The 26017-nt window shown below is 41.1% G+C and overlaps 1 protein-coding gene and 2 long non-coding RNA genes across 7 annotated transcripts in view; 1 reads left to right on the top strand and 2 right to left on the bottom strand.

The window, feature by feature from the left end:
* LOC114870406 (serine/threonine-protein kinase VRK1-like) overlaps positions 1-7459 on the bottom strand; it is a 43537-nt gene extending 36078 nt beyond the window's left edge. The window contains exons 1-4 of one of the 4 annotated variants that reach the window (XM_029174944.3): positions 7218-7459; positions 6724-6857; positions 6580-6635; positions 4952-5021 (exon numbers count right to left, since the gene is read on the bottom strand). In XM_029174944.3, the coding sequence (XP_029030777.1) occupies positions 4952-5021; positions 6580-6635; positions 6724-6853 (256 nt within the window). In that variant the 5' untranslated portion in view covers positions 6854-6857; positions 7218-7459. The remainder of the gene's footprint in view (positions 1-4951; positions 5022-6579; positions 6636-6723; positions 6858-7217) is intronic. The other 3 variants (XM_029174940.3, XM_041073951.2, XM_041073950.2) reach the window with 3 other exon arrangements.
* Positions 7460-9473: 2014 nt separating this feature from the next.
* Positions 9474-10994, bottom strand: LOC129603047 (uncharacterized). Its single transcript, XR_008692603.1, has 3 exons — positions 10874-10994; positions 10279-10371; positions 9474-9744 (listed from the first exon to the last, which is right to left on the bottom strand). It is a non-coding gene; the product is annotated as an uncharacterized LOC129603047 (long non-coding RNA).
* On the top strand, positions 10341-25592 carry LOC129603045 (uncharacterized). 2 transcript variants are annotated; one of them, XR_008692601.1, is made up of 2 exons: positions 10341-20438; positions 20623-25592. It is a non-coding gene; the product is annotated as an uncharacterized LOC129603045 (long non-coding RNA). The 2 variants fall into 2 exon arrangements; XR_008692600.1 differs by having other exon boundaries at positions 20536-25592.
* The last annotated feature ends 425 nt before the right edge of the window (positions 25593-26017 follow it).

The raw sequence follows: 26017 nt of genomic DNA, 5'->3' as shown, positions 1-26017 counted from the left end.
AATGACAGACGCTAATGAAAAGAGGGAAGTTGACAAAAAGTTGAACGATGATTCCCATAGACGAAAAACATTAAATAACGTTAAAAAATGAAAACCTGAAAACATGAAGAGTAATAGCCCCCATCTCCTAAGACGATACACGTTTAGAAAGTTGAACGCCGAGCTGTTGCCAGCTCTCCCACTAATAATAAAGATCGAAGATATCAGTAGTGTCAGAGCTGTTGCCAGCTCAACTTATTTTGATATTTTAGGCTGTTTATGGGCAATTTGCAATCTAACTACCTCTACATATTGTTTATATTTAGGAAGATTGTGATCTAATGCGGGACATTTCATTAATCTACTATTCTATTTTCTATAGTTTCTAGAGTGGTGTAAAGGAGAACAGCTGACTTCTCCATCTGTACAGGTGCTGCACTGTTTCCGATCAAAAGTAGGTTGTGCTGTGATTAATCTGTAAATAGTAAAATGTTCTGAAATTATTTATAAAATTCTGAGATGTGTAATTGTCAATAATTTGCCTGACTGTATATTAAATGTGTTCTGTAATTGATACACAATCAAACATACTGGCTCCAGTCCTGGATCTTCAACCATACATGGCAGTAGGTTTGGCAACTGGTTCAGGTGTCTTGGGGTAAGGTTTATTTAAATTTTAATATCGAATAGCATGTCATATTAATAAAAGTATTAAACACGTGCAATATCTTGACAGCAACAGTTGCTGTCAAACCATGCATTGGTAGGCATTCACTACCAAATATGACAAAATATAAGCTGCAGCTGAAGATCCCATTATGGAGAAATTCTTTTTAACACAGTAGCAGCTCAAGTAAATGAGAAAATGTGTAAAAATTAGATTATATCCGTTTAATCGAGCTATGCTACCAAACAAGCTATAGTCGTATATACTCGAGTTCACAGATGTTATTAAAGGGAAGTTTCGGTAAGGATTTAGTGTGTTTTTCAACTGAACTACCAAGGTAAATGCATTATCAAATGAATGTGCCTGTTAGCGGGGGGATCATCTCTGTTCAGTCATTGTTAGTCAATGCTGCTGCCTCCTTCCCAGTTCACACAGGATTAGTTGCTTAGTTGCAGCAGCTGTTTGAAGCAGGGAAAAGAGAGTTACAGTAGCTGTCCTTTTCGATGCATTGACAATGTTTTGTCATAAGTACAGTACACAATCTAAGCAGTCTGTACAGTTTTACAAGATCGTTGCTTGTATTCCATTTAGGGCAGTAAATTGTCTGTAAATGGAACGCCGCTTGCCGGAGCGTGCACTGCCGAGTAAAGCTCCATCTGTCTAATGCCTACGAAGCAGTTAAAACTCACTTTTGGAGGACTGCCTACAAGACAGTCGATTCGTACGTTGCTGTAGCTGATCAGCTGCCTTTGTTCATCAGCCCTGTCACAGGCTATGCTGTGGTCCTCTCATGGGGACATGAAACACGCAGCAAAAAACACTGGTACCGTGGGGGCCCAATAGGGCCCAATAGGTCTGAGGTTTGTCAGAAGGAAGCACAAAATCTTGTGTGTTCCTGTGTGTTTCTGTTACAGAAAGGAGAGCACGCCCACTTGTATTCAATGCATGTAAATGAATCTGCTCAGCCACAGAGCGAGTGAAGCTGCTTCTCTCAAGCGCTGGAATGGGCCACATTGGAGTTCTGACTCTGTCTGTAAAAATGATTGTATGTTTCACTGTGGAAAAAAACAGACATGAAACTAAAAAAAGTTACAGGTCTGTCAGAAGGAAGCACAGAATCTTATGTGCTCCTGTGTGCTTCTGTTACAGAAAGGAGAGCGCATCCACTTCTATTCAATGCATGTAAATGAACAACAACAGCTCAGCCAGATTGGATGGGCTATAGCTTCATAGCTCACTTGTTAGAGTGCTGGTCTTGAGAAGGTTGTGGTTCGATCTCTGGCCTTGGCTCTAATGATGGAATTAGGTATTTTGCTCTGATCAGAGCAGTAAGTAATTGAAATATATTTACTCACTTTGTGTTATTATTTGTTATTTATTCATCGGCTGCTTCCAGGGTTTTCTGTTGTCATGTTTTTTTTAGTGCATGTTTTTGGTTGGGTCACATGCCTTTTATTATTTGCATTTGTGTAGAAATGTTTTTTTATTAACAAATTTCCCAAAAGAAAACACCTCAGGTGTGTTGATGTGTCTCTAGGATGGCAAAGTAAAACAGAGGTTCACACAGGGTTTATTGAAGTTGGTCAGCTCCCCCTACTAAAGCTCCCAGCTCCCCCCTGTGGTGGCCCTTTTACGTATTGAAAGAAGCAATTCACACCTGAGTTAGGATGTCAGGTATACCTTCGCAGACATTTGGCTGCTCTCTAGGTTTATGAGGGGGGAAAGAAAAATCCAGGCATGCTAGGTTTACAAGATCCAGGCTTGTATTCCATTTACAGCAGTAAATTGTCTGTGAATGGAACGCCGCATGCCGGAGCGTGCACTGCCGAGTAAAGCTCCATATGTCTAAGCATGCAGCTCTTTACTTTTGTTTTTAAACTGCTATAACTTGTAAATAATAATATACTAAATACAGTATAATCATCTGCCACAGAGGAACAGCATTTTGCAGTCTTAGCTATGCACTAAATAAGAAGGTGGTATTGAAAGACTGCTCCCACTGAGACCCGAACCTGGGCGAAAAGGCATTAAAGTCATCCATGTTAACCACTACGCCACCCAAGACTACATCAAAAGTCATTGTACAAGAGGTTATGTAACACAGTCAACTAAGGCGTTTTAGGATCAAACGTGGGAGTCAAACGCCATCTACAAGCCAAACAGACGTAACACACACTCATTCGCAATTAAGATGATGTGATAACAGAGTAAGGACTGAGATAACGGTAAAGGCTGACACCTTTATTTGATGCCACTGTATGGTTCCCCCCTGTTCTTCTTCTCGCTCTGTTTGGTGTTTGGTGTGTTTTATGTTTAGCTTATTCTCTGCCTCCTTTAGTGATGGTAATGGTATCTGTAATAACTGTGCGCTAGTTGCAGGTTTGGAGGCGAGGTGCTTAGACTTAGAGTCTCGGCTTCGCATCTTAGAAAACAGGCCAGTTAGCCAAGGCCCTTTAGCCGGTGCGGAGCCTCCTAGCTTAGCTGCTAGCAGCCCCTCAGCAGGCCCCACACAGCTGGATCATGACTGGGTGACAGCTAATAAGAAACATAGGTTTAGACAGGCGCCCACGGTTCACCTGGAAAGGCAGTCGCATTCTAACAAAATAAATGTAAACTGCATAGCATGGAAGAACAGTCTAATAATATAAAAAGGTTTATTTGGGATCTGTTGAGTTTAGTTGTGTAAGGTCTTAAACCTTAACCTAAATCTAAAGTGCCTTTAAATAACCTTGATGTTGACATGTATAGCCAACTGTCATCGCTTCACTGCTGGTTGTCTATGTGGTGCCCTGCAAATAATGTGGGCTTTGTGGCTAATTGGAGCAGTTTTGGGGGAAAACCTGGGTTGATTAGAAGTAGCAGCAATTTATAAATCAGATTTATTTATTACTCCTAAACCCAAACATATTTTTAACTCATTTGAGAGCCTCAATCTGAGCCTTTCTCACCCAGACTCTAAAACTCAGAAGCCAGTTGTGTTTTGTATTGTTTATCTTCCTCTTGCTCCATATTGAAACTTCTTAACTTAATTCTCTGAATTCTTATCTGACTTAGTTCTTAGCACAGATAAAGTAATTTTAGTGGTAGAATTTAACATTTATGTAGATGTCGACAGTAACTGTCTCAGCACTGATTTTAACTCATTAATAGACTATTAGTTTTACTCAACATGTAAATAAATCCATTCATCGTTTTAACCATACCCTCAATCTCATCCTGACATATGTGGTTGAAATTGATAATTTAATAGTTCTTCCCCAAAGCCCTCTGTTATCTGACCATTTCTTATTAACTTTGGCAATTATTTGATTTATTTATCATCATTATTTAATTGACCTTGCAGCAGCTGGAAAAAAATCTGACAATAGCAGATGTTTATCTGACGGCGCTGTTGCCAGATTCAAGCGGATGATTCTATCATCTTTTGTCTCATTGTCTTGTAGCTTCAGAGAGGAGAACAGTCGCCTTAATCCTTATGAACAGGTTGACTGTCTTGTAGATGATGCTGCAGCTTCACTACATGCAATGTTAGACACAGTGGCCCCTCTAAAGAAGAAGGCAGTGAATCAGAGGAGTTTAGCTCTGTGGTATAAGTCAGAGATCCGCAGCCTAAAGCACAGGACCCGAAAACTGGAAAGGCAGTGGCGTTCTAACAAAATAAATGTAAACTGCATAGCATGGAAGAACAGTCTAATAATATAGAAAAAGCTGTATTTGGGATCTGTTAGGTTTAGTTGTGTAAGGTCTTAAACCTTAACCTAAATCTCAAGTGCCTTAAGATAACCTTGTTGTGATTTGGTGCTATATAATTAAAATTGAATTGAATCGAATAGATGCGGAGTAAAGTTCTTTTACTAGAATTCAGATTTTCCCCTTTTAAGTGTTACATTAAATAAGTTCAAATCTTAAACTTTAGTTAATTGTGATGTCAAACATAACCACAAACACATACACACAGAAGCCAAAGACAAAGCTGTAAGTCTGGCTCTGTGCTTGATGGCTGCTGGCCTGACTGGCATTCGACCAGAGTGGCAGGTGGTCATGGGCTCAACAGAGGCCTGGGCATCATTACATGTAAGTGGCTTCTTCTCTCTTGCTCTTCTCCAAAAGAAGGCATTAAAAAGCCAACATCCATGGAAACTGAGGTGGTGGTGGTAACTGCCACTGAGGTACTTGTTTGCTTTGGCTTATTATTAATTACTGTGCAGCTGGCAGAAGAGTCTCTGTGTCTGCTGCCACTTCATCAGTCAAACACACTTATGCTCCAGTGAGCTGCTGGGATGCTGGACGGGTAGTGCTACTCACTGCTCTCTGGTTTGGCTGCCCTCTGGTAGAACTTGAGCTCTGAGAAGAGGGGGCCATTCTCGTGGTACTCCTGCACATACAGGCACACAATATTAATTACTTTAATATCACTATTTGAAGGTGCACTGGGATAATTGTTTGTACCTAAATCACAGTGGACTTGTGAGAGACCAGTGTCCAAGCCAATAAGCATCATTCCACTGAGTGCACCTTTGAGAACGTAATCACCCAAATATGACATCGAAACAAAGGGATTTTCAAGCAGATCATCATTGTTTTAAATATATTTAATTCAAAAACAGTGTACTGTATAGTTACAGTATATACTGTATAGTTTCAATGAGCATACATTAGGTTTTTGTAATAAGTGTTATGTGTAATGAATATTCAGATATTCACTATATTCACTAAATGAAATAATATAAAATATTCAAAAACAATTAAAATTATAATCAGTATTAATGACTATTTATTCGGATGATAAGAAAATTACACACTATCAAATTAAAGTACTGGGATTGCTGGGGTGGAAAGTTTACTGCCTGTTGTGTTCACTGTTTGTACAAGCAGGTGTGACAAGTCATTGTAGAGTCTTCAAGATCAGCCTCTCGAAAGGTTTCATAATGTATCAGTAGTTCGGTATTTATCAACAATAAAAACTGCAAGCTGAATTACTTTTGGCAGTGTATGTAAGCTAAAATCACTCATTAATGTCTTAACTTTTTCTTAACTACTGTACAAAACGCTCCTGATGAATAATTTCCATTCACTGACCAAACACAGGTTTGGCAAGAGATCTACTTGTTTATATATTTATAAACAGATTGAAACCTAAAGTAAAGTTGCATCTGCTATTTGCCGTTTTGCAGAAAAGGTATTCCAAACCATCCATCCATCCATCCATCTTCCATTCGGCTTAATCCCGTACTTGGGGTCGAAGGGGGCTGGAGCCTATACCAGCTGGCTATGGCCGAGAGGCGCGGTACACCCTGGACATGTCGCCAGTCCATTACAGGGCCACACATAGACAAACCACCATTTACACCCACACTCACACCTACGGGCAATTTAGAGTGACCAATCAATCTAATGCATGTTATTTTGGACCGTGGGAGGAAGACCGAGAACCCGGAGAGAACCCCTGCGAACACGGGGAGAACATGCAAACTCCACACAGAATGGCACCCGGTCCGCCTCCGGGAATCGACCTTCTAGCTGTGAGGCAACAGTGCTACCACCATGCCGCCCGCTATTCCAAACCACTTACTGTAAATGAAAGTGAAAGTGAACTCCACAAGATGGCAAATAAGTTGATTAAGGGCATGTATTGCAATCTGAGAACAGACTTCCCAAAACAGAAGTAGGTGCGTATGATGTGAAAGTAACCACCACATTGAAAAATCCAAGTTTGCTACATTACCAAATATACAATTCTATGATTCACCATCATAATCATTGAAACCAAGAAAAAAGAATGTTGCATAAAGAAATTATTAATATAATTATATAATAATAATATAATTTTGTATTTTCTCCTTTAGGCACACAGAGCAGTGTGGGCATCCAGCATTCTACATTAGATTTACAAACATATGCATAAGCTGCAACACATACAGGTATGTACTCACCAGTTTTATGACAAAGTTAGTGTCAGGTTCAACAGGTTTGCTCAAGTCCTGTGAGGCTAGACAACAGGAGACAGGAGACAATGTAGAATTACAGCATTTAAGCATGTGAAAGTAACACATCACACACAGTATTCAATACAATACCAAGATAGATCAGTCCAAAGCCGCCTTGGCCGATGATTTTTCCTAGCCTCCATTGCTTTTTCTCGGTGTCTGTGAGAATGAAGCCATTTGGAAGTGGTTTTGGTAACTTGGGCTTTCTTAACGGTGCCATGAAACTGGACAAATGTCAGAAAATGGTGTCAAACATTCAAGCTAGATATGGATACATAAACAAGCCAGAGCTTGAGTTTAGTTTCCATTTAGACTACATATAATGGTAAAACAAAAGTGAAACAACGGGGAACAGTAACATTAACTCTCTAACATGTAAAACTTAGTAGTAGTGCTTCTAAGATTTATGTTTTCCACTGTGTAAGTCCAAAACCTCTTATCCAATATTGTGAAGAAAGTGGCAACCGTTTTAACATTTACGTACACTCACTTTTATTAGTTAACCTGTCCAAAAGAAAGCGTGACCGTATGTGTTAGCTGTAGTGAAATTTAAGGCTACATTAAACAATTTAAGAGTAGCTAACCTTCCAAGTACTTCCAACTCAGAGTAGTAAAAGTCGCGGTCTCTCAAGGGAAGGCCAAGCCGTACGTCGTCAGTTGGACTCTCCGTACCGAAGTGTTTCGATAGGCTCTCGTGATTATTACTTTATACGTAATCAGTCTGACACGTTTAGTTGCTTATACAAACAACACACTGGTGAATGATGAACAGAAACAAAAACAATAACTTCCCAGATATTGTCCCGCCCAAGACACGTTCAGTTGTTCAGACAAACAACACACTGGTGAATGACGAATAGAAACAAAAAAAAACTTCCTAGATATTGTCCCGCCCACTGCCGCTTACAGCCAATGGCGTGAAAGCTAGCCTAAACTAATACAGATAATCTATACATAATAAAACATAACGCTATGCCCCTGTAATAACATATCAACACGTAATTCAGCAGTAGGTAAATGTTTAATTTATTTATTTTAAATCATGGACTTTGTGTGGATAATATCATTTAAACGGTGGCTGTTTTATTTTGTAAATTTACTGTAACATGTCAAATCATCAGCATACGTATAAAGAAGGACTTTGTTATACACATTCTAATTGTAATATGTGTGCTCATATGTACTGTCTACTCGAGACTTACACATCTGCAAAAACATTGTATTTTAACTTTTATATATATGGTTAATGTGATTATTTTCTACAACCTTACACATCGTTTAGTTGTGTACTTCAACCGCAATATTGTCATCCCATCAATTATTCTACCTTGTAATGATTGTTGGAGCAAAGCAATCACAGGGCCAACACATAAATACATAAAACATTTAGCATGAACACTCAGATTAAAGATCAATGCACACGCTTTTTTCATGCTCCACATTGCTAAATAATTGGACCTTGATGTCTCAGTAAGGTGTCTGTAACTTTTCATGCTAAAAAGCGCTGTAGATCGCCCACACGACCCGTCTGAAAATGTGTGTTTTAAGCTCTCGTCCACAACGCTCTATTTTCGGAGTGTGTCGGAAGCTAAACTGATCGCCGCACCCCTTTGAGGAAGCGCATAGCCGTGATCCGCCGCGGGAATCAAACGTCACGGTCACTGAATCCACTGTAACAGCGAAACTGGCTACCTCGTCCTCGTAGTGGAATTCAACCATATGTTTGATCCAAAATCTGACTCTGAAGTCGAATGGGAGGCTGTTGAAGTGGTTACACTTCGACTGGCGCAAGGTACGTCTAACTGGCAGATTCACGTTTAATTTAATTTGATTTATATAATACGCAACTTGATTAGCTGCTGACGCTAATACTAATGGTTGAAAATTAGCAGCCTGAATTAATACAACAGAATATTCATAACACGACTACAGCTTGTTTGGGAGCATAGCTTGATAAACTAATATAAACTCATTTTTACGTGTTTTTTAATTTCTCGTTCTGCTGCTGTGTGAAAATATTTTTTCTATAATGGGATCTTCAGCTGCTGCTTATATTTTGCCATATTTGTCTGTAATTAAGTGCCAATGTAGGAACAGTGAATGCCTACAGAGGCATGGTGTGACAGCAACTATTGCTTTCAAGATATTGCATGTGTTTATTACTTTTATTAATGAAATTAAATTTCGATAAATCTTACCTTAAGACGCCTGAACTAGTTGCCAAACCTACTGTCATGTATGATTGATGATCCAGGACTGGAGCCAGTATGATTGAATGTGTATTCATTACAGAACACATTTAATATACAGTAAATCAGACAATTACACATGCATGGAATAAATCAGTATCTCAGAAATTCATAAAAAAACTTTAGAACATTTTTCTATTCACAGATTAATCATAATGTACCTGGGAACTCTGGTTAACAAACATAGTTTTGCTTCTAAATATATATTGACCTAATATTTTTTTAATTGCTTTTAGTAAGGTGTATGATATATGAAGTGCTAATATATAACTAATAGAAATGTAGTTATTGTTTTTTTCAGTACTATGTCAGTGTGTATCTCAAGTTGTTGCAGGTATCTAGCCTAGGAGTCTTGTTAGCTGGTGCTGTGGACTTCTAGGGCGAAGAGTCCAAGTCATCCCACATTCCCTGGTCTGGATCAGGGCAGTGTTTCCTGAGGGACAAGGCACCTATGTTGGACTTAGACCACCTGTGAAATACCTAAATTATTGTTTTTTTGGCAATACCTCAATAAAAGCTGAAATGTTATAAAACATTTGTCTGTTTTCCCTCATTAGGTATATACATACAAAAATAGTTCAGTGAAACAGCAATAGTCAAAGCCAACTTTATTTTTAACCAATGCACCAGCACTATAATGCTGGATAAGTTACCGTCACAGTTCAATTTGCAGACCACAAAATGAACGAGTAGGATTCATAGTTATGTTGAAAGCATAGTTTCTGGAGCAGAACAGGTAGAGTCATGGGCAGTTGGCTGGGGAGATGTGAGGATCTCTTTTTGTCTTCACGTGTTGGAAGACATCGGAAGCAGTGCAGCTGCTGTACAGATGGAGGATGCAGCTGTTTTCCTTGACACCACTCTAGAAGGTATAAAGAATAGAATAGGAGATTAATGAAATGACCAGTATTTCCTATGTATCTCACAATCTTTACAGATCTAAACAATAAATAGGAGGTAGTTAGATCAGTTTTAGTGGGGTGTGTGGAGCAAACACGTTTTCAACGTATTTTATAGTGCTGGTTTTTTAAATCTTAGCATGACATTAATGACCTCCTTTCTGTCAGGTTGCTCAAATTCTGCTCAGAGGGTCAGTGGGATAGGGATGTTTACAAGGTCCTTCATAGAACAACCTGAGTCCAGCAGGACTTTATTGACGATGGTCTCCATCACATTTTCCACATAATCTGCACCATAGCACTAGAGTTACAAATTACCCGTCAACAGACTAAAATATCAAAATAAGTTGACCCACTGTATACAGAGTAAATATATAGACAATAATATAAATCAGATTATGAATACCACAACTACTGAAATTTAAAATGCAAAATCACTGTCAAATAAAACTGCATATTGGCCAACAAATGATTATACTGCTGTTAAATGTACATACCTTTGCTCCTGAGGTGAGCACTCTTCTACAAGGTAGCCGCGTGTCAGTTTGAGAAGCAACCTCCTCGCGTTTCGGAAGCTGGCATGCTTTAGCCTGTATAAAAAAAACATGTCACGTTTACAGCTAAAGTAGCTGACTAGATAAGCAACAACACACGTTAGACTTAGATAGAACTTGCAATATCCCAAATTCACGGGTCTACTCGGGCTACAACATACACACGACAGGCTCGGTAGTAATTAGAAACACAGCTGACTCTCACAACTTACTAGCGCTAGCCGCTAACGCTAGCCGCTAAAGCTGCGCTACTATCACGCTAGCAGCTATAATATGAGCTGAGTGAATGACCTCAGTACCATATATGACACGATTCGAACCGGACAAATGCTGGAGAGGCTTGGACTCATCCAAATTGCGTGTCAGCACCTTGCAACACTGTCTCTCTCTGTCGCTGTAGCTGTTAGATTCAACGTTCTAGCAATTAGCATTCGTTACACAGGAGGGAAGCTATATTATAAACTATTATTAGAAACTACTACTACTATTAGAAACTTCTGGAGTACATGCATCAAATAAGTATCAAGCATGTACTTACGTTTGGGGAAGCAGCAAGTGGACGCTTCTTCAACCTGAGTGACTTCTTCTTTTTGTCTTTTAAATGGCGGGTGGCAACCAACTGAAAGGTGCATTAGCGCCACCTTCTATGGTAGACTGTGCAGTGAGTGACTTTTTCTTTTGTCTGTGACTGGAGTGACTGAAACGAAATGTTTCAGGTACATTTAGGGGCAGACAGGGTAGACCCTGGACCGGATTACTAGTCCATCACAGGTCTATATATACATAAACAACCACTCATTTCCTCACTAACAGCTCTAGACAATTTAGACTCTCCAATCAACCTGAATGCACGTTTTTAGGCTGTGGGAAGAGTAAACTCATACAGACTTAGGGTGAACATGCAAACTTCACACAGAAAGGCTCAAACTGAATTACCAGGAGAGCTCATGTCAAAGTTTTTTTGGCCTGCTGGTGACACTGTGGACAATACATGATGATAGCTCTTCCACATGTTGCTCCTCATAAATATTCATCCCTTCTAGTGGATGTGTTGATACTGACATTTTGTCTTCGCCAGATTCCTCAAGTTCTAGCTCATTTGCTCAGTTACTGTGGTGGAAATTTCCCATAAACAGGCAGATGAGAGAGTTGTCTTTTGTGAGATTTATTATAAAAGAGAGAGCTAAGTCTCAACAGACAGAGAGACACAACTCCCCGGCCCTGGGTTTGGAAGCTAGAGTTCAGAGTCTATGAGGCAGAGACAACCATTGAACAAACTAGGTGAAACGTCAAATACATAAAACAGAAGTAAGACAAAACCTAAGATATTAATTGCAGGGCATAAGTCATAAATCATACAATAACTGCATAGAATAAGGAAGAAACAATTTTCCCATAACACTCCCTCCTTTTGATTACACATTAATCAAACACTAAAAATAAAAATTGTCAAACATCGCATTTTGTAATAATAAAAGACCCTTGCAAATGAAACAATGAGTGTATTAACTCATCAAGATTCAAAAATACACCTTCACATAAAATGCAGGTAACTTAGGGATAAAAGGTTGGGAGCCGTTTTTGTGGGTAGTTATAAATGAATGACCTCTGTATAAGGATGTGAAGAAAATAAGCCAATAATCATATTTGCATCAGATTCTATTTCGTGATCAGATAACAAACAACAAAGAAAAGAGTAAGAGAGGAGAAATAAAAAGATTGTCACAATAAGGAATTACCTATTGTAATCTCCGCATCATCATCGTCATCATCAGAGAAACCAGTCATCATTAAAGTCATTAAGTGAATTAGAGTCAGGGTTTCTGAACATGGTGCATTGTGTCATTTGATACAAGAGTGTTGTTGTAGTCGCATGCATGATGAGACCTCTAACGAGTGGGATAACGCAACACCCAGGCAAGAGAATCACAGCCATCACAATTATAAAGGAAACAGAGAACAGATTTCCATTTTCCAGACATTTCGTCTAGCCAATTCCAAAGGTAAGAACCTATACCAGAGTTAGTTGCCCTTCATGCCATCACGTGTAACATTAATGAAATGCCATCGATTGTACTAAAGACAATTATTGTATGTTAGCCATAAGTTTCCAGTGGGGATCTGTTTCATATTATTTTAAGATAGTTTTCTTGCTTTCGGATCATTAATTGTACATTTGGGTCTAGAGTGAATAGAAGAATCAGGCATTAACCAGAATGATGATACATATTGCTGCTTATGTTGTCTTATAACCTCTATCATTTGTAGATGAAGGATAAAAACTAATTGTAGCAGTGAATAAAGTGATTGTGAGCAAATTAAACACCAAATTAACTTAAGGATACTTGAACTCAGTGTCATTGTCAAATTTTCTTCTTGACAAATAGTGTGTAAAATTACATGTAAACATCATATGATTAAGGTAATAATCAGGTAATGAGTAACATAAAATGAAGTCTAACACAACAAGGTTACAATTGATGTCTTTTAACAATCTGCTTCCTGTTGAACGGTAGCGTTAGATTGTTTCCAACCTGTGTGTTGACGCGTTGACAGTTCGTTGGAGTTCTTCAGCTGATCACAGACACACTTTGTTATCACCACCAGGTTCCCCTCCCAATGTTGTCTCAGTCACTGTCACTCCTGTGATGTGAAGATTCTACATGTTGTCCAGCATCGGCAACTGAAGGCTGCTCGTGTGTGTGTTTTCTCAGGAGCGTTTGTGTACAGTAGTGTAATGTTTGGTCTGACAGTGTGATTCATCGGTGCAGCTTTAGGCGGCGCTTGGCTCACAGCAGTCAATGCAGCCTCGCGTGTGTAGCACAGCACAGTCCTTTTTAGGGCGTCTCACTTCTGGTGGGTTTTCCGTGGGGTGTAGACGGAGGGTTGTCTGTCAGATCCGGGACCCTCCTGCAGTGGATGGAGTGGATCCAAGTCACTCTCTCTGTGACCTTTACAGCCGTGTGGGTCGTCAGAAGGACCTGAAAGGGGCCTTGCCACCGTTTGGAGTTCCAGTGCAACTCCATAACGATCGCCCAGTCCCCTGGTTGGATGGTGTCTTCAGTAATGGTCCTGTCGCCTGTTTTCACCTGTTGGGAAATCGGAATTGTGGAGAAACCAGACTCCATGGCTACAGTTGGAACCATTCGTCTGCCAGTGTCTGCGTTCCTGCGAGGTAGAAAATGTTTAAAACACAGGGAACGAGGAAGGAGAGGGTGGAGAGATTTGGAGAGGAAACAAGGATCAGAAGAGGGAACAAGGATCAGGAGAGGGAGGGGTTGCCGGGCAGCAATTTTCGCAGCAGCGTCTTCAGCTTCATGTCGGCTGAAACAAAGTCGTCACTGATGGTGTGAGTTGGACATTACCAAACAGCATTAACTATAGGTAACAGAACAATGTCGAGCAAAGCAGCAAACTTATCGTGATGTAGGATAGGTTTGCCATCCAACTTCAAAAACTTCCTATGCTTCCACAGAGCACCAAAGTGTGACACCAAAAGCATCTCTGGAGTCCGTGTAGATGATAACAGACTCTCCTTCTGCTAGTTTACTGGCTTCAGTCAATGCGGTCAACTCTGCAGCCTAAGCAGTCAAGCTTGGCAGAAAAATAGAATACAGGACAACAGAACAGAAGTCGTACAACCTAATTTCTTATCCACTGTCTGAGTAAAAGGTCGTGTAGGGTCAGATCAGGGAGACCCAAAGTAGGAGCAGCTTGAGGTCAGTGAACGCTTGTTCAGCCTCAGACATCCACGTGAGAGAAGAAGTGGACGATGAAGACGTCTGCATCAGAACCCTGATTGGGGCCTCAAAGAAAGTGAAGTTAGCACTGAAGGTCTTACAATAACAACCAAGACCTAGAAAAACATAAGCTGTTTATACATGCACGGTTTAGGCAGGTTTCAAAATGCTTCAGCGCTGTTGGGTGAGATGGATTTGCCATCAGCTGTAATTACAATGACCCAGAAAAATAACCTTTGTCTGAACAAACTAATTTAGACAGACTCGCTTTGTGGCCTGTAGCATCCAATGTTTCAGTAGCTCAGTGGTGTCTGCCGTAACGTCATCTATGGCTTTCTTTCAGAGGGTGTTGTTTTTTTAAATCGTCTGTGGTCAGATTTAGGTGTGATGACCACTGGTTCACATCCTCTGATCAAACCTACATCATATCTGTGTGTGAGCCACAGGGAAGCAGGGGCTTCCTGTAAGGCTGAGTGTTGGGTCAGAGCATCGTCTGAAAAATAAAAGCATGTAATGTGTGTTATTACAATGCTGAGATACCAAATTCCCCGTGTGTTGCGCATGACTGACAGCTTAAAAAAAGTTTTCAAAAAGCATGTAAATACGTTACATGGGGGTTGGAAGTCGTTCACTAGTCTCCACCCCGTTGGCATCTGTTCAAGACCCACGTCCTGTCATCGGTCTCCATCATGTTTGACAGAGGGACGTATGGAACTGTAGAATAACAATCAAAAATCTTTTTGTTCGATAGTAAAAGAAATCGTAAGCGCAGACCTGTGTGAAGCGAGTCTTCATTGCAAACCGATGAATTTGGATTAATTGAGCGTTATCCATTGTAAGCGTGTTTCTTCATTGCGTGAAAAGGAACCGTCACCTTCCTCCCTCCCCAACTATCAGTCTGATGTGAGCGCCTGAGTGGGTGAAGCCTGACGTAGCAAGGGACAGTTCTTCTTCCAATGCGATGACAGACCTTACCTGGATCCTCAGATGCAGCTCTATTGGGCCAATCACGTTTGAAGCCTCTCCTGTTGTTTCAACCAGTGTCTGTGGCAGGGTGCGTCTCTAAGGAAGGCAGATGTAGCTCACTCTGCTGTTTCTCTTTCCTTGTTTTCCTTTGCTGAACATTGTCATAAGCAGGTGTCTGTGTCAGACAGACTCTTGTATGACTCTGAAGCTTCACAGACAGTCCTTTCATGCTGGTGTAGGGCTTGTAGCGGCCTGGTATCTCAGTTGGTAGCGCGTCGACCTCGGAAGGCAAAAGGTCTGTGGTTCGATCCCCCGCCTCGGCATCAGGTGTGTCCCTGAGCAAGACACTTCGCGCTAACTCCGCCGACCGCCGCTCATGTGGCAGCTCACTGCTCCCCCAAGGGGGATGGGTCAAATGCAGAGAATTAATTTCCCCACTGTGGGACTATTAAGGGTTCATTTCTTTCTTCTTCTTTCTTGTAGTAGCTGGTGAGTCTGCCCAGAATATGATGGCTGCAGACGTTGTGGGAGTCGGTGAGGCATCCATGCTGTGGTCTGTGGCCCCATTCCACTCTTGTAGGGGTGGCGGACTCGGGGTGGGCCCCACTCTGGGCGCGGGGGCATCTCCTAACGGGCTCCCTACAGACCATGGGTCCTCGGCCTCCATTCTCTTAGCCCTCCGACTAGGGGGAGTGGTGGACAGCGTTGACCCACGGTGGCCCACTCTAACCCCGGGTGCTGTCTCTGTGGCTGCTGCAGCTCTGCCTGGGGGGTTCCGTGTGGGCGGCTTGGGACTTGCAACACCTGCCCTCTTGGAACTGAAGGTGTGTGGGCTCCCTGGCTGCTAGAGTATTCCCCTCTGCTCGTTGGCTGGGCGTAGTGGCCCGAGCTCTTCACATCACCCTGGCTTTCACAAGTGGCACTGTTTATGCACCAAAGTCTGCCTCACCCTTTGGATGAACAATGTTAAGCTACAGCTTTACTAACCTTGTAGTGGGACAGTCAACACCTGAGCTGATAAACAGGCTTTCTAAACCCAACTGTAAGTATTACTGATACTTATCACTACCAATATCAATAATGTGTAAATATGGAAATTGTGATGTTGTATGTCATGGATATTATTAAGTAGTATGATATATGTAAAACAATGCATATGTGTATATATATGATGTTTGTATGAGTATGTGCGCATACGTTAACACTATTATTGGTATTAGTATTAATCTCAAAGGTAAACCACAGTACAGCAGTTGTTTAGTTATGAATGTGTCAGCCTAAGGTACATCCCTGCTTATTTATTTTGCACCGATTGTTTGCTAAACTGATTGACTTGGTTTCAGCAGCTGGTTGCACCCCCATCCCCCTTCCCCGCGCACACCCCCCAAAGCAGAACCTTAACCTGTCCACCAACACAGCTACATCACACAAATTTAGGATAAGCTAAATAAAACATTAAATAAACCATTATTCGAGAAGAGTATATATATTTCTTACTCCTCTTGTAAAGGAGCTTCCACCCCGGCTTCTGGTTGTTGGTCAGGCACTTCTTCTGCTGACGGTGGGAAAGGAGTGTGTGTGTTTGTGTGTGTGTGTGTGTGTGTGTGTGTGTGTGTGTGTGTGTGTGTGTGTGTGTGTGTGTGTGGCAGAGTGCAAACAATTCCCAGAGTTGTTATCTCTTTTCTTCCCATTACTCTCATCTCTCTTTTTAGGGTTTGGGTCAGGGGTTAGACAGAATGGTCAGTCCGCAATTTGGTTAGACTGGTTTTACGCCATCCCTCTTCTAGTTCTGTGCCTTTACCTGATCAATTTCACATGTTGTCTTTGGACAGACTTGGTTGATGGGTCAGTTCTCCTGGAAAAAAAAACAAAAAAAACCCAAAACAGGTAAGTAAGAAGGGTTAAATACAAGCTCATCGTTGTGATACAGGCAGAGGTCAGAATACAGACGCAGAATGGCAACAGGTACAGGAGGAGCAGGTAATCGTGAAGTCTCAAAGGCAGGCTGGTCAGGCAACAGAATAAGCAAGTACTGTAAGTCTACGGTACAGGCAAGGGATATGCAAATAACAGCCTCGGTAAACAGGTAATCAAATTAAATACAGATTAATACAGACAAATACGATTAAATACAGGGAGGCTAGATGACTGATTGACAACAGCTGGGACTAATGAGCAAAAGTAAAGTGAACACAGAGCCTGGTGTAACGTAAAACCGGAAACTACAAAATAAAACAGGAAATACATGCAAACAAAACTTGATTGTGACATTTTCAACATGTCTCTGAACTCATTTGTTGTGTTTGTTAAAACCTATGTCACTGTAGCTTCTGAACTTATGTGACTTAAAGTCAGATTTATATTATATATTATATTTTTATTACTTAAAATTTACAATACATGTGTAAATCTATACAGTATATTTAAAATCTTTGCACACTCTCTCTATTGCATATGTTGCCTTGTTTTTCGGCCTTATACTGTTTCTCTTCTTAAGCTGGTTAACAAGAAAATTTCCTCAATGTAGGATTTGGCATGACCAACCATCGGAGACTGCTCCCTTCTGGGCGCCTTTCAGGATCAGCACTGTTCGGCTGTTCTGGTCACTGGATCTTGTTCAGAAAGGTTGCTGTGGACTATTCTCAAGTCCACCCGCCACTTGGCATTGCTGTTATGTAATGCCTCCTTCTCCCATATGCTTTTTCAGTATTCTTCGGTCATTAGCGTTGGTCGGTCTGCTCTTCACATACTGCATTCACATCTTATAGCAGACTATTATAAAGGTGCTTCACTTATACTTGATAACTGCTCTCGGGGGTTCCAGGTGTCTAAAGTATCTTAGCCATGATCTTTTTTATATCAGCTGCTCTCGCATTAAACTCTGTCATTATTGGGGCTTGGAACCCAATCTCTCATTGTGAGAAGGATGACGATTTCTCCCCCTACGACCTGGCATCCTAGCTCCCCCTTGCCGTAGCATTTCAGTTCAGTTCAGTTAAATTGTATTTATATAGCTGTAGCGGATTCAAATTAATAGTTTGATATTAATGCAGAAACATTAATATTCCTCGAAGTTGGGGCCCCAGGTTTGTTTTAAAGCTGAAACCACGCTTGTATCAATGTGGTCAACGCCAGATGTGAATTCAATGAGTTACCAGTTATGAACAACCAGATTCCTTTTAACGTTTTATTAATCTAACACTACTGGATATATGAATAACATAATATGGAAATACTCAAATAAACCAAACAGAAAATGAGAAAACAATCAGAAAGAGATGATCAGCAGTAAATGAATCATTGAGTGAAAGTCCAAGGAATGGTCAAGACCTCAGTGTGTGATGGCTTTGATCAAGCGAAAAGAGTATTTGTTTCTAACTTATACATTTCTAAGGATAACTAATGAATTTAGAATGTTCAATTTAGCGCTTTGAGAAACACCAGAATTCTCAGAGGATTAGAGATGCTTGTCTTACCTTAGTTTGGAGCTGTAGGCCGCTGTGCAGCGTCTCCCGTTACCGGCTTGGTTGAGCAGGCGTGCCCTCTCTGATCCAGGTGCCACGGCCTCTGGGCCAGGAATCGTCGCCCGCGGTGATGATGACTGCTCGAGGTCAGCAACTTAACAGTCAGCCAGGCTGGACTTTCCAAGGTGTTTCAAAACGTCGGCGCTACTTAAACAAGCCCAACAGGGAAAAGGGCTGGAATCTAATTTAATTAGTTCAATCAAAAAAAGCGAGTCAATTAAGGTCTGTTTGTAGTAGTTTCAGTTTTGCGTAGTTTCTTGATGACTTTCTAACGTAACAAAATTAGTTGTTCGTTTCTGTTTCTAACTTAAACCCTTGGTTTACAAAATTTAGGAACAAAGGAAAATTAAAGAAAAGTAATGCGGTGGTGAAAGAAGTTTGAAGAGAAATCCGATTCGACTAGGTTGTCACTGGTTTAAATACCCCTGGGGCAGTGGTCACAGCAGGGCGGAGAAATTAGTTCAACCAGTGGTGAGAGTTCCACCTCTTCAGATCAGGTATCAAACTATTTGATTTGGATAGCTCCTAAATCTGGGATAACTAAGTTTTTCTCTTTTCATCAAGCTCAAAGTTCCATCACACCATAACACAGTACACATGTAACAATAGTTTCTTAATGTAGACATTACTAATTAAACAATTGTAACACTTAGAAATGTAATACACTAATGAGGATACCTAATTGTAGCTGGTGGACATAGCCTATATGCATGTTGCACAGATTAAAAGAGGTAAAGCAGGTGAGTATCTGTATTTCAACTTTGTACATTCACACAAAGGAAAGCATGGTGATAAGTTGAAGTCCCTTTGTAACTTGAGGAATTTCCTGGCAAATCTGTAGATCAGGCATTAAACATCACACAGAAACCAATCTAATATCAAATGATAACATTTTGTCCACAGAATACAATGGCAGTTTCATGGAAGTTGAAAGTTGTGGTGCATCTGAACCAGAACTTGTGTCCAAATGAAGTCTCTTGTTCTCTTAATGGGTACATTCCACATTTTATGGCTGGTGGTCCCAGTTCTGGGAGAGGCAGCTTCTCGGTGATAAATGTGACATTTGGCATGATAAGCAGATGTGGAATCCTGTGAGATTTACAGGTAGATCAACAAAGTGGGCTCATAGTTCTTTGATATGGACATTTGAGATGTTGGCGCCAATTGGTGCCTGTTGTAATAGAAGCCAGTCTCCTGTTAAGGAGAAAGTGTTGGAGAAATACTACATTTAATCATTGAAACATTGTTGGAATTTATTTTGCTGATCTGCTCAAGCCTTGTCAGCTGTGCTATAGCCTTGAAGTTTTCTCCCTTCTGCTCTGCAAGAAATAGGGAGTACCAGTGTGTAGCATCCTTATCTGATGTGCCCAATGCTTGCTTTGTGCATAGAATATTTTCTACGTACTGTGTGACTATGCACCTCCCAGAATGCAATACATATTATGAGCTGAATCCCTGTCTTCTCTTCAGTGAGAGGAAGTTGCCTTTGCTGTAAACTGCTCACTCCTTGCAAGTAAAATCCTGAAGAAGGTCTTAACTGATTGTGTCTGCTTTATTTAAGATTTACGAAGGGAACTAACAATTTCCCTAACATAATTGGGGGCTCGTCCGGGATCCCAAGATCCTCGCTTTGCCGGGACATCGAGTCGGCGACTGAAGTCTGTGCACAGCCAGGTTTGGAACCTGCAGAAAATCCTGGGAGGTGAATTCCTGCCCAGGTCAGACGTCGGCTGGTGGTCCGACGAGGCGAGGTGACGGGATCCTGAACCAGGGCCAGGACACAGATCAGGCGAGTATGAAAAGAGTAAATCCTAAGGTATCTTAAATTCCGTGAGTGGCTCACGAGGTAAAAGAAGACTGGGTCTTCAGAAAAGTTCCGTGACGAGGTCACAAGGTAAAAGAGGACCGGGTCCTCATAAGAATTGCGTGAGTGGCTCACGAGGTAAAAGAAGACTGGGTCTTCAGAAAAGTTCCGTGACGAGGTCACGAGGTAAAAGAGGACAGGGTCCTCGTAAAATAGATTAATGATAGTTTGTCTGATTGAAGCAGCGGCAGAGTGGAAACCTGACGGTGTCAACGTAAACTCTGTGATCAGCTGGAGTAAATCAGACTATATAAATAAGTGTTATTGTTTGTCGGTCTCTAAGTGAATTTTAACTTCTTAGAGGAAGTCTCAGAGACCTTTTGTGTTGTGTGTCTGATTGAGATCAAAATTGAGAGGTTGGTTTACTGAGACAGCTGTGTCCGCAGGAAACTAGTTCCTGTAGAAGCTTGGCACAGTCGATGATCTCTGTGAACACTGTGACTGATCGTTGATCTCAATCCTCGTAGTGAAGCAAATTAAAGAACACTAAGGGTGAAAACCTTGAAGGTGATTCCAAATACATGTCTAAAAGACATTCTCAGTCGACTATAATAATATATACATACCTTACCTTAGTGGAAAAAGAAATTTGGATTTGATGGAAATTTAAAAAAGTAGAATTGTGTAAAAAATTTGATGGATAAAATAACTGTGATAACTGAAACAGTTAAAAGAACAAGATGGGGAATATAATAAAGGGACCAGTTAAAAATTCATGCTATATGCACAACAAAATTTTGAATAAAAAATAAACACTAAAGGGGTGTATAAGTATGGAACAAATTAAGTGAAGACATAAAAAATATTAATGAAATGATAGAAATATAATAGAAACTATATAATAGATATAATTTAATAACTGTTTTATATTAATATAAAAAATAACCTATAATACAATAATAATATAATTGATGTGCTTAAATATAAATATAAAGGCATGCGTCAATTAAATTGATTAATTAGATGGAATGTTGTGGAAGTGGTGCACGAATATTAACATTCTGTTATAATTCCTTTTTGTTAAAATACTTTATGTGGTGTATGAAACTAACAGTCTATGTTCAGATATTGAATACAAATCAATGAAATGAAGCAAAAGCAACAATGTTTGTTGTAGACAGTGAAGAATGCTGTTGGCAAGATAACAGTGGACAGAGAGGACGTGACAGAAAAAGGTTTAGAGGATGTGGTGGACGACCATTTAGGGTGAGAAAAGTGAGAGTGACGTTGATGAGGAAGAACCTCAAGTAAAAGTGTACTTATGTGAAAGACTGCATGATTACCCACAAGTTACTCTAACCATATTTGTCAAAAAGGAAATGAAAAGAGTGTATGATTGGAATCCAAAATAAAAGTGTGAATACAGCTCAATGACGGTGTGAAAGAGAATAGCTCTGAACTGGAAAACCCAGACTGTGCCCACAGCCCACCTTAGAGGAAATCAACAATCAGCAACAGCGTGCTTACGGTTTGGCAGAGACGCTGCCCATACTGCACGGCTGAGGCCACAGACCAGCTGACTGTCCACAGAATTATTCTGCTGGAGCAAAGTGATGGGCGAGAGGCCGATGGGGTTCCAGTACCAGTGTAGATAACACTGAGGAGGGAGGTGAATGCACTGACACACTCCACAATGAAGATACACACGCACGCACACGCAGACGCACTCACTGATGATGTCACAGCTAACAGCAATGAAGAATGCTTGCTATGCTTAGATTTAGAAATGCTCACAGCTATGCAATGAAGAATGCTTGCAACGCATTATTAATAATGCCTTTTGTAGCATCCCAGTTCCCCCAGGTTCACAATTTTGTTTGCGTTTACTTACAAAGGTCAGCGATACACATACACCAGGCTACCCCAAGGTTATTGTAAAAGCCCGACTAGTTTCCGACTAGTGTATGCCAGCAAATTTTGCTGAAATTACACCCCCACACAGTAGTCAGATATTACTGTACGCAGATGATGTTCTGGTAGCGTCACAGACTGAAGAAGAATGCAGGAAAGATACTGTAGCACTTCTTTCTTTTCGGCCAGAGAACAGTCACAAGGTCAGTAAAAACAAACTGCAACTGTTGAAGAAAGAACTTAAATATTTAAAACAAAGTGAACAAAAATTGATCCAAATAAAGTTTTCAAAAGTAGAGAACCTAGACCAGATTTACAGGACAACCCAATACCTGGTTCTGTATTTGTCTTTGTGGATGGACCAAGCACAAAGTCTGAAACTAGAAAAACGCAGAGTGGCTGTGTGGTTCTGACTGATAGTGAGCCCTTGAAAGCAGAACCGCTACCCCCACACTACAGAGCACAAGCAGCAGAAATAATTGCACTGACTAAGGCATGCAAACTCAGGTCAGATAGTTACCATCTATACTGATAGCAGATACGCACAATGAACTATTCATATATTTACCAGTCAATGGGAAAATCCAGGCAAGATGACATCAACGGGAAAGACTACATTGCAGATGTAATGAATGAAATTAATGAAAAATTTGTTAAAAGCAGTACAACTACCAGCAAAAATAGCCATTTGATGCACTGCACTCTCAAAAGTGAAAAGAAAAATGGACTCAAAGGACAAACTGCTGAAAAGTTATTACTATGTTTGACGAGGGGAACCTGTCCTACCAACATCCTTCTATAAAGGAGCAGCAATATTGAGACGTGGGCCTTGCCATGTCTCAACGGGGGGGATGGTATGGATAAAAAACAAACTACTATACAGCTTATGCATTTACAAAATATTCTAAAAAAATGTTGTTCCCGATGCATCACTTGCTCTAAATATAACCCCTAAAGGAATTATTCGACAAACAAGAATATATTCCCTATAGCAGAATATCCATTTCATTATTTGCATATTGGATTTTTGTGAATTAACTAGGTGTCAATGTAAAAAGTATCGTTTGACAATTATTAACCTTTTTTCCAAATGGGTAAAGGTGTTCCCCACAACTACTAATGATTCATCAGCTGTAGCAAAAACTCTAGTAAAAGATATAATACGATTTGGGTTACCAGATCGAATTTATAGTGAAAACGGACAACACAGATTTTTCCTACCTGCTGCTATCAGACTATATAACCAGAACCGTTAACTTCCTATTGCTACATTAACTCACCTACTGCATCAGTGATTTATGTAATAATCTCCTCTATGCACCATTTGTGCAAATCAGAACAATATTTAAATTTAACAACCCTTCCAATGCCTTCCATATGTCAAAGGTGTTAAAACATCACAAGAAATGTTTTTCTGAAAATGCTTTTCAAGATGTGCCTTGCCCACAGGAGGGACCACTGCAGGCTGGTGACTGGGTGTTCACCAGAGTCATAAAGCGCAAGAACTGGACCTCACCCCGGTGGGAAGGCCCGTATAGAGTGACGCTGACAACACCTACAGCCTGCAAAGTCGAAGGCAACTCTGGGTGGATACACAACACACACTGTAAAAGACAACAGGTACAGGCAACCGAGTAGTATTGTCCGTGAGAAAAAACCCAACTGAGGGAGGGGAAAAGTCTGCCTACAAAGGGGGTCAGCAGCATTTAGAGCACTGGTCGTCTCAACGGCAGCGAAGAAACCAGCGGTACCTTCTCTCACTTAGGGGGACATTCTCATATATATACTATGAGGGGACACTGTCCAGCCACGGGAGTTGTACTAACTGCCCTTGTACTGTTGATTGATGCTAGGCCACTCCCCGACCTCATCAAGGATGAGGAGAGACCTCCTAGCCAGTATCACACTAATTTGTGGTATTGTTAAATGAAGACAGAGCACTCTTAACTTTACTGGTTCAGTGTGTCACTTATTATGATGGTCCTGATTTCATGGGGACCCTCCCACAGTCTGATATCAATTATGTCTGTGGACACACAATCTATGAGCATCTTCCACCCAATTGGGTAGGGTACTGTGCCTGTTTATGTTTCAGATGGCTCCTACGTGATAACACCACAGCAGATGACTTCCAAGGGATGGCTACGGAAGCAAGAGATTGATCTGAAGGAAAGTGATCGGATCTGGGGATCAGACGTCCCCATGGACAAGAAGCTCTGGACTACAGGCCAGAAAGTGGCACTATCCCTATTTCCATGGGTGGGGGTAGGAAAAATCATGCTAAGAGTTGAAACCATAAATTACCGCATGACCCTGTTCTTCAATGTCACGGTAACGGCCCTTGCCAGTATAGATCGTCGTCTCACCGCCGTAACACTCCGTGAGTTACAGGACCGCCTGGTGTTAGATCTGCTCACTGCAAGCCAAGGTGGAGTGTGTGCAATAGTGGGCCCCAAGTGCTGCACATACATTCCAGGAGACGACCAAGACGCAAAGGTCACCCAACAGGCACTCTGTGACCTACAGCACATATCCAATGTGCAGGCGGCTGATGTAGTGAAAGACAAATCCTGGTTTGGTTGGTTTAGGTCTGGCACATGGACTGACATTATGATGAAGATTTTTGGACCGATTCTACTGATTCTTTTGGTTCTGATGCTGATTGTGTTGTGCGTAATTCCCTGTTTGAGGGCCATGATCATCAGGCTGGTGAATCAAGGCCTTCTCAGGGTGTGCGCAGTCATGCACTCTCAACAAATACACTACACACCTTTAAAGCTTGATAACTGTAAAGTGAACCTCCACGATGTCGACGGAAATGGACGCTAAGCTGTAAATATTGTGCTTCTGTGCTTTTGACCCTACCTCCGATGTACTAACATTTATTCCATGTTTTATGATGACTGCACTCAAAATCAAAAGACGTTGTGCTGTTCTGATGTATGCATGATTGTTTAATGAGTGTTTCAATGTTAAACAGGAGGGTAATGTTGGAGAAATACTGCATTTAATCATTGAAACATTGTTGGAATTTATTTTGCTGATCTGCTCAAGCCTTGTCAGCTGTGCTATAGCCTTGAAGTTTTCTCCCTTCTGCTCTGCAAGAAATAGGGAGTACCAGTGTGTAGCATCCTTATCTGATGTGCCCAATGCTTGCTTTGTGCAGAGAATATTTCCTACGTACTGTGTGACTATGCACCTCCCAGAATGCAATACATATTATGAGCTGAATCCCTGTCTTCTCTTCAGTGAGAGGAAGTTGCCTTTGCTGTAAACTGCTCACTCCTTGCAAGTAAAATCCTGAAGAAGGTCTTAACTGATTGTGTCTGCTTTATTTAAGATTTACGAAGGGAACTAACAATTTCCCTAACAGAAAGATTCAGGGTTCCTTATCTCTGGGGACTGGAGAGGACATAGAAGCTCTTCAGTGAGGGAGTCACACATCCGCTCCTGGGACTCCTGATCTACGGACACAAATGGCCATCTACTGTAGTCTGTAGTCGACTCCCACTCCATGTTAGACATCTGAGCACTCCAGGTGTTCCCTACACCATAACTCCACTTAGGGTCATTAGAAGCCCACTCATTAACACCAGGCCAGCCTTTCCCTACGGGCCCTCTCCTTCTGCCCACGCTAGTCTTGGCCCCTTCTGGCCCGTCTATTTCTCTCCTAAGTCTTAAGAATTCCTCTGCTTCGGAGGACACGGGTGGTCTGAATCATCGCTGTACCACCCCCA

This window comes from Betta splendens, chromosome 15 (assembly GCF_900634795.4).
Source record: "Betta splendens chromosome 15, fBetSpl5.4, whole genome shotgun sequence".
NCBI classification, from domain to species: domain Eukaryota; kingdom Metazoa; phylum Chordata; class Actinopteri; order Anabantiformes; family Osphronemidae; genus Betta; species Betta splendens.
Note: the sequence above shows the minus strand (reverse complement) of the source record. Positions and strands in the feature narration are given on the sequence as shown.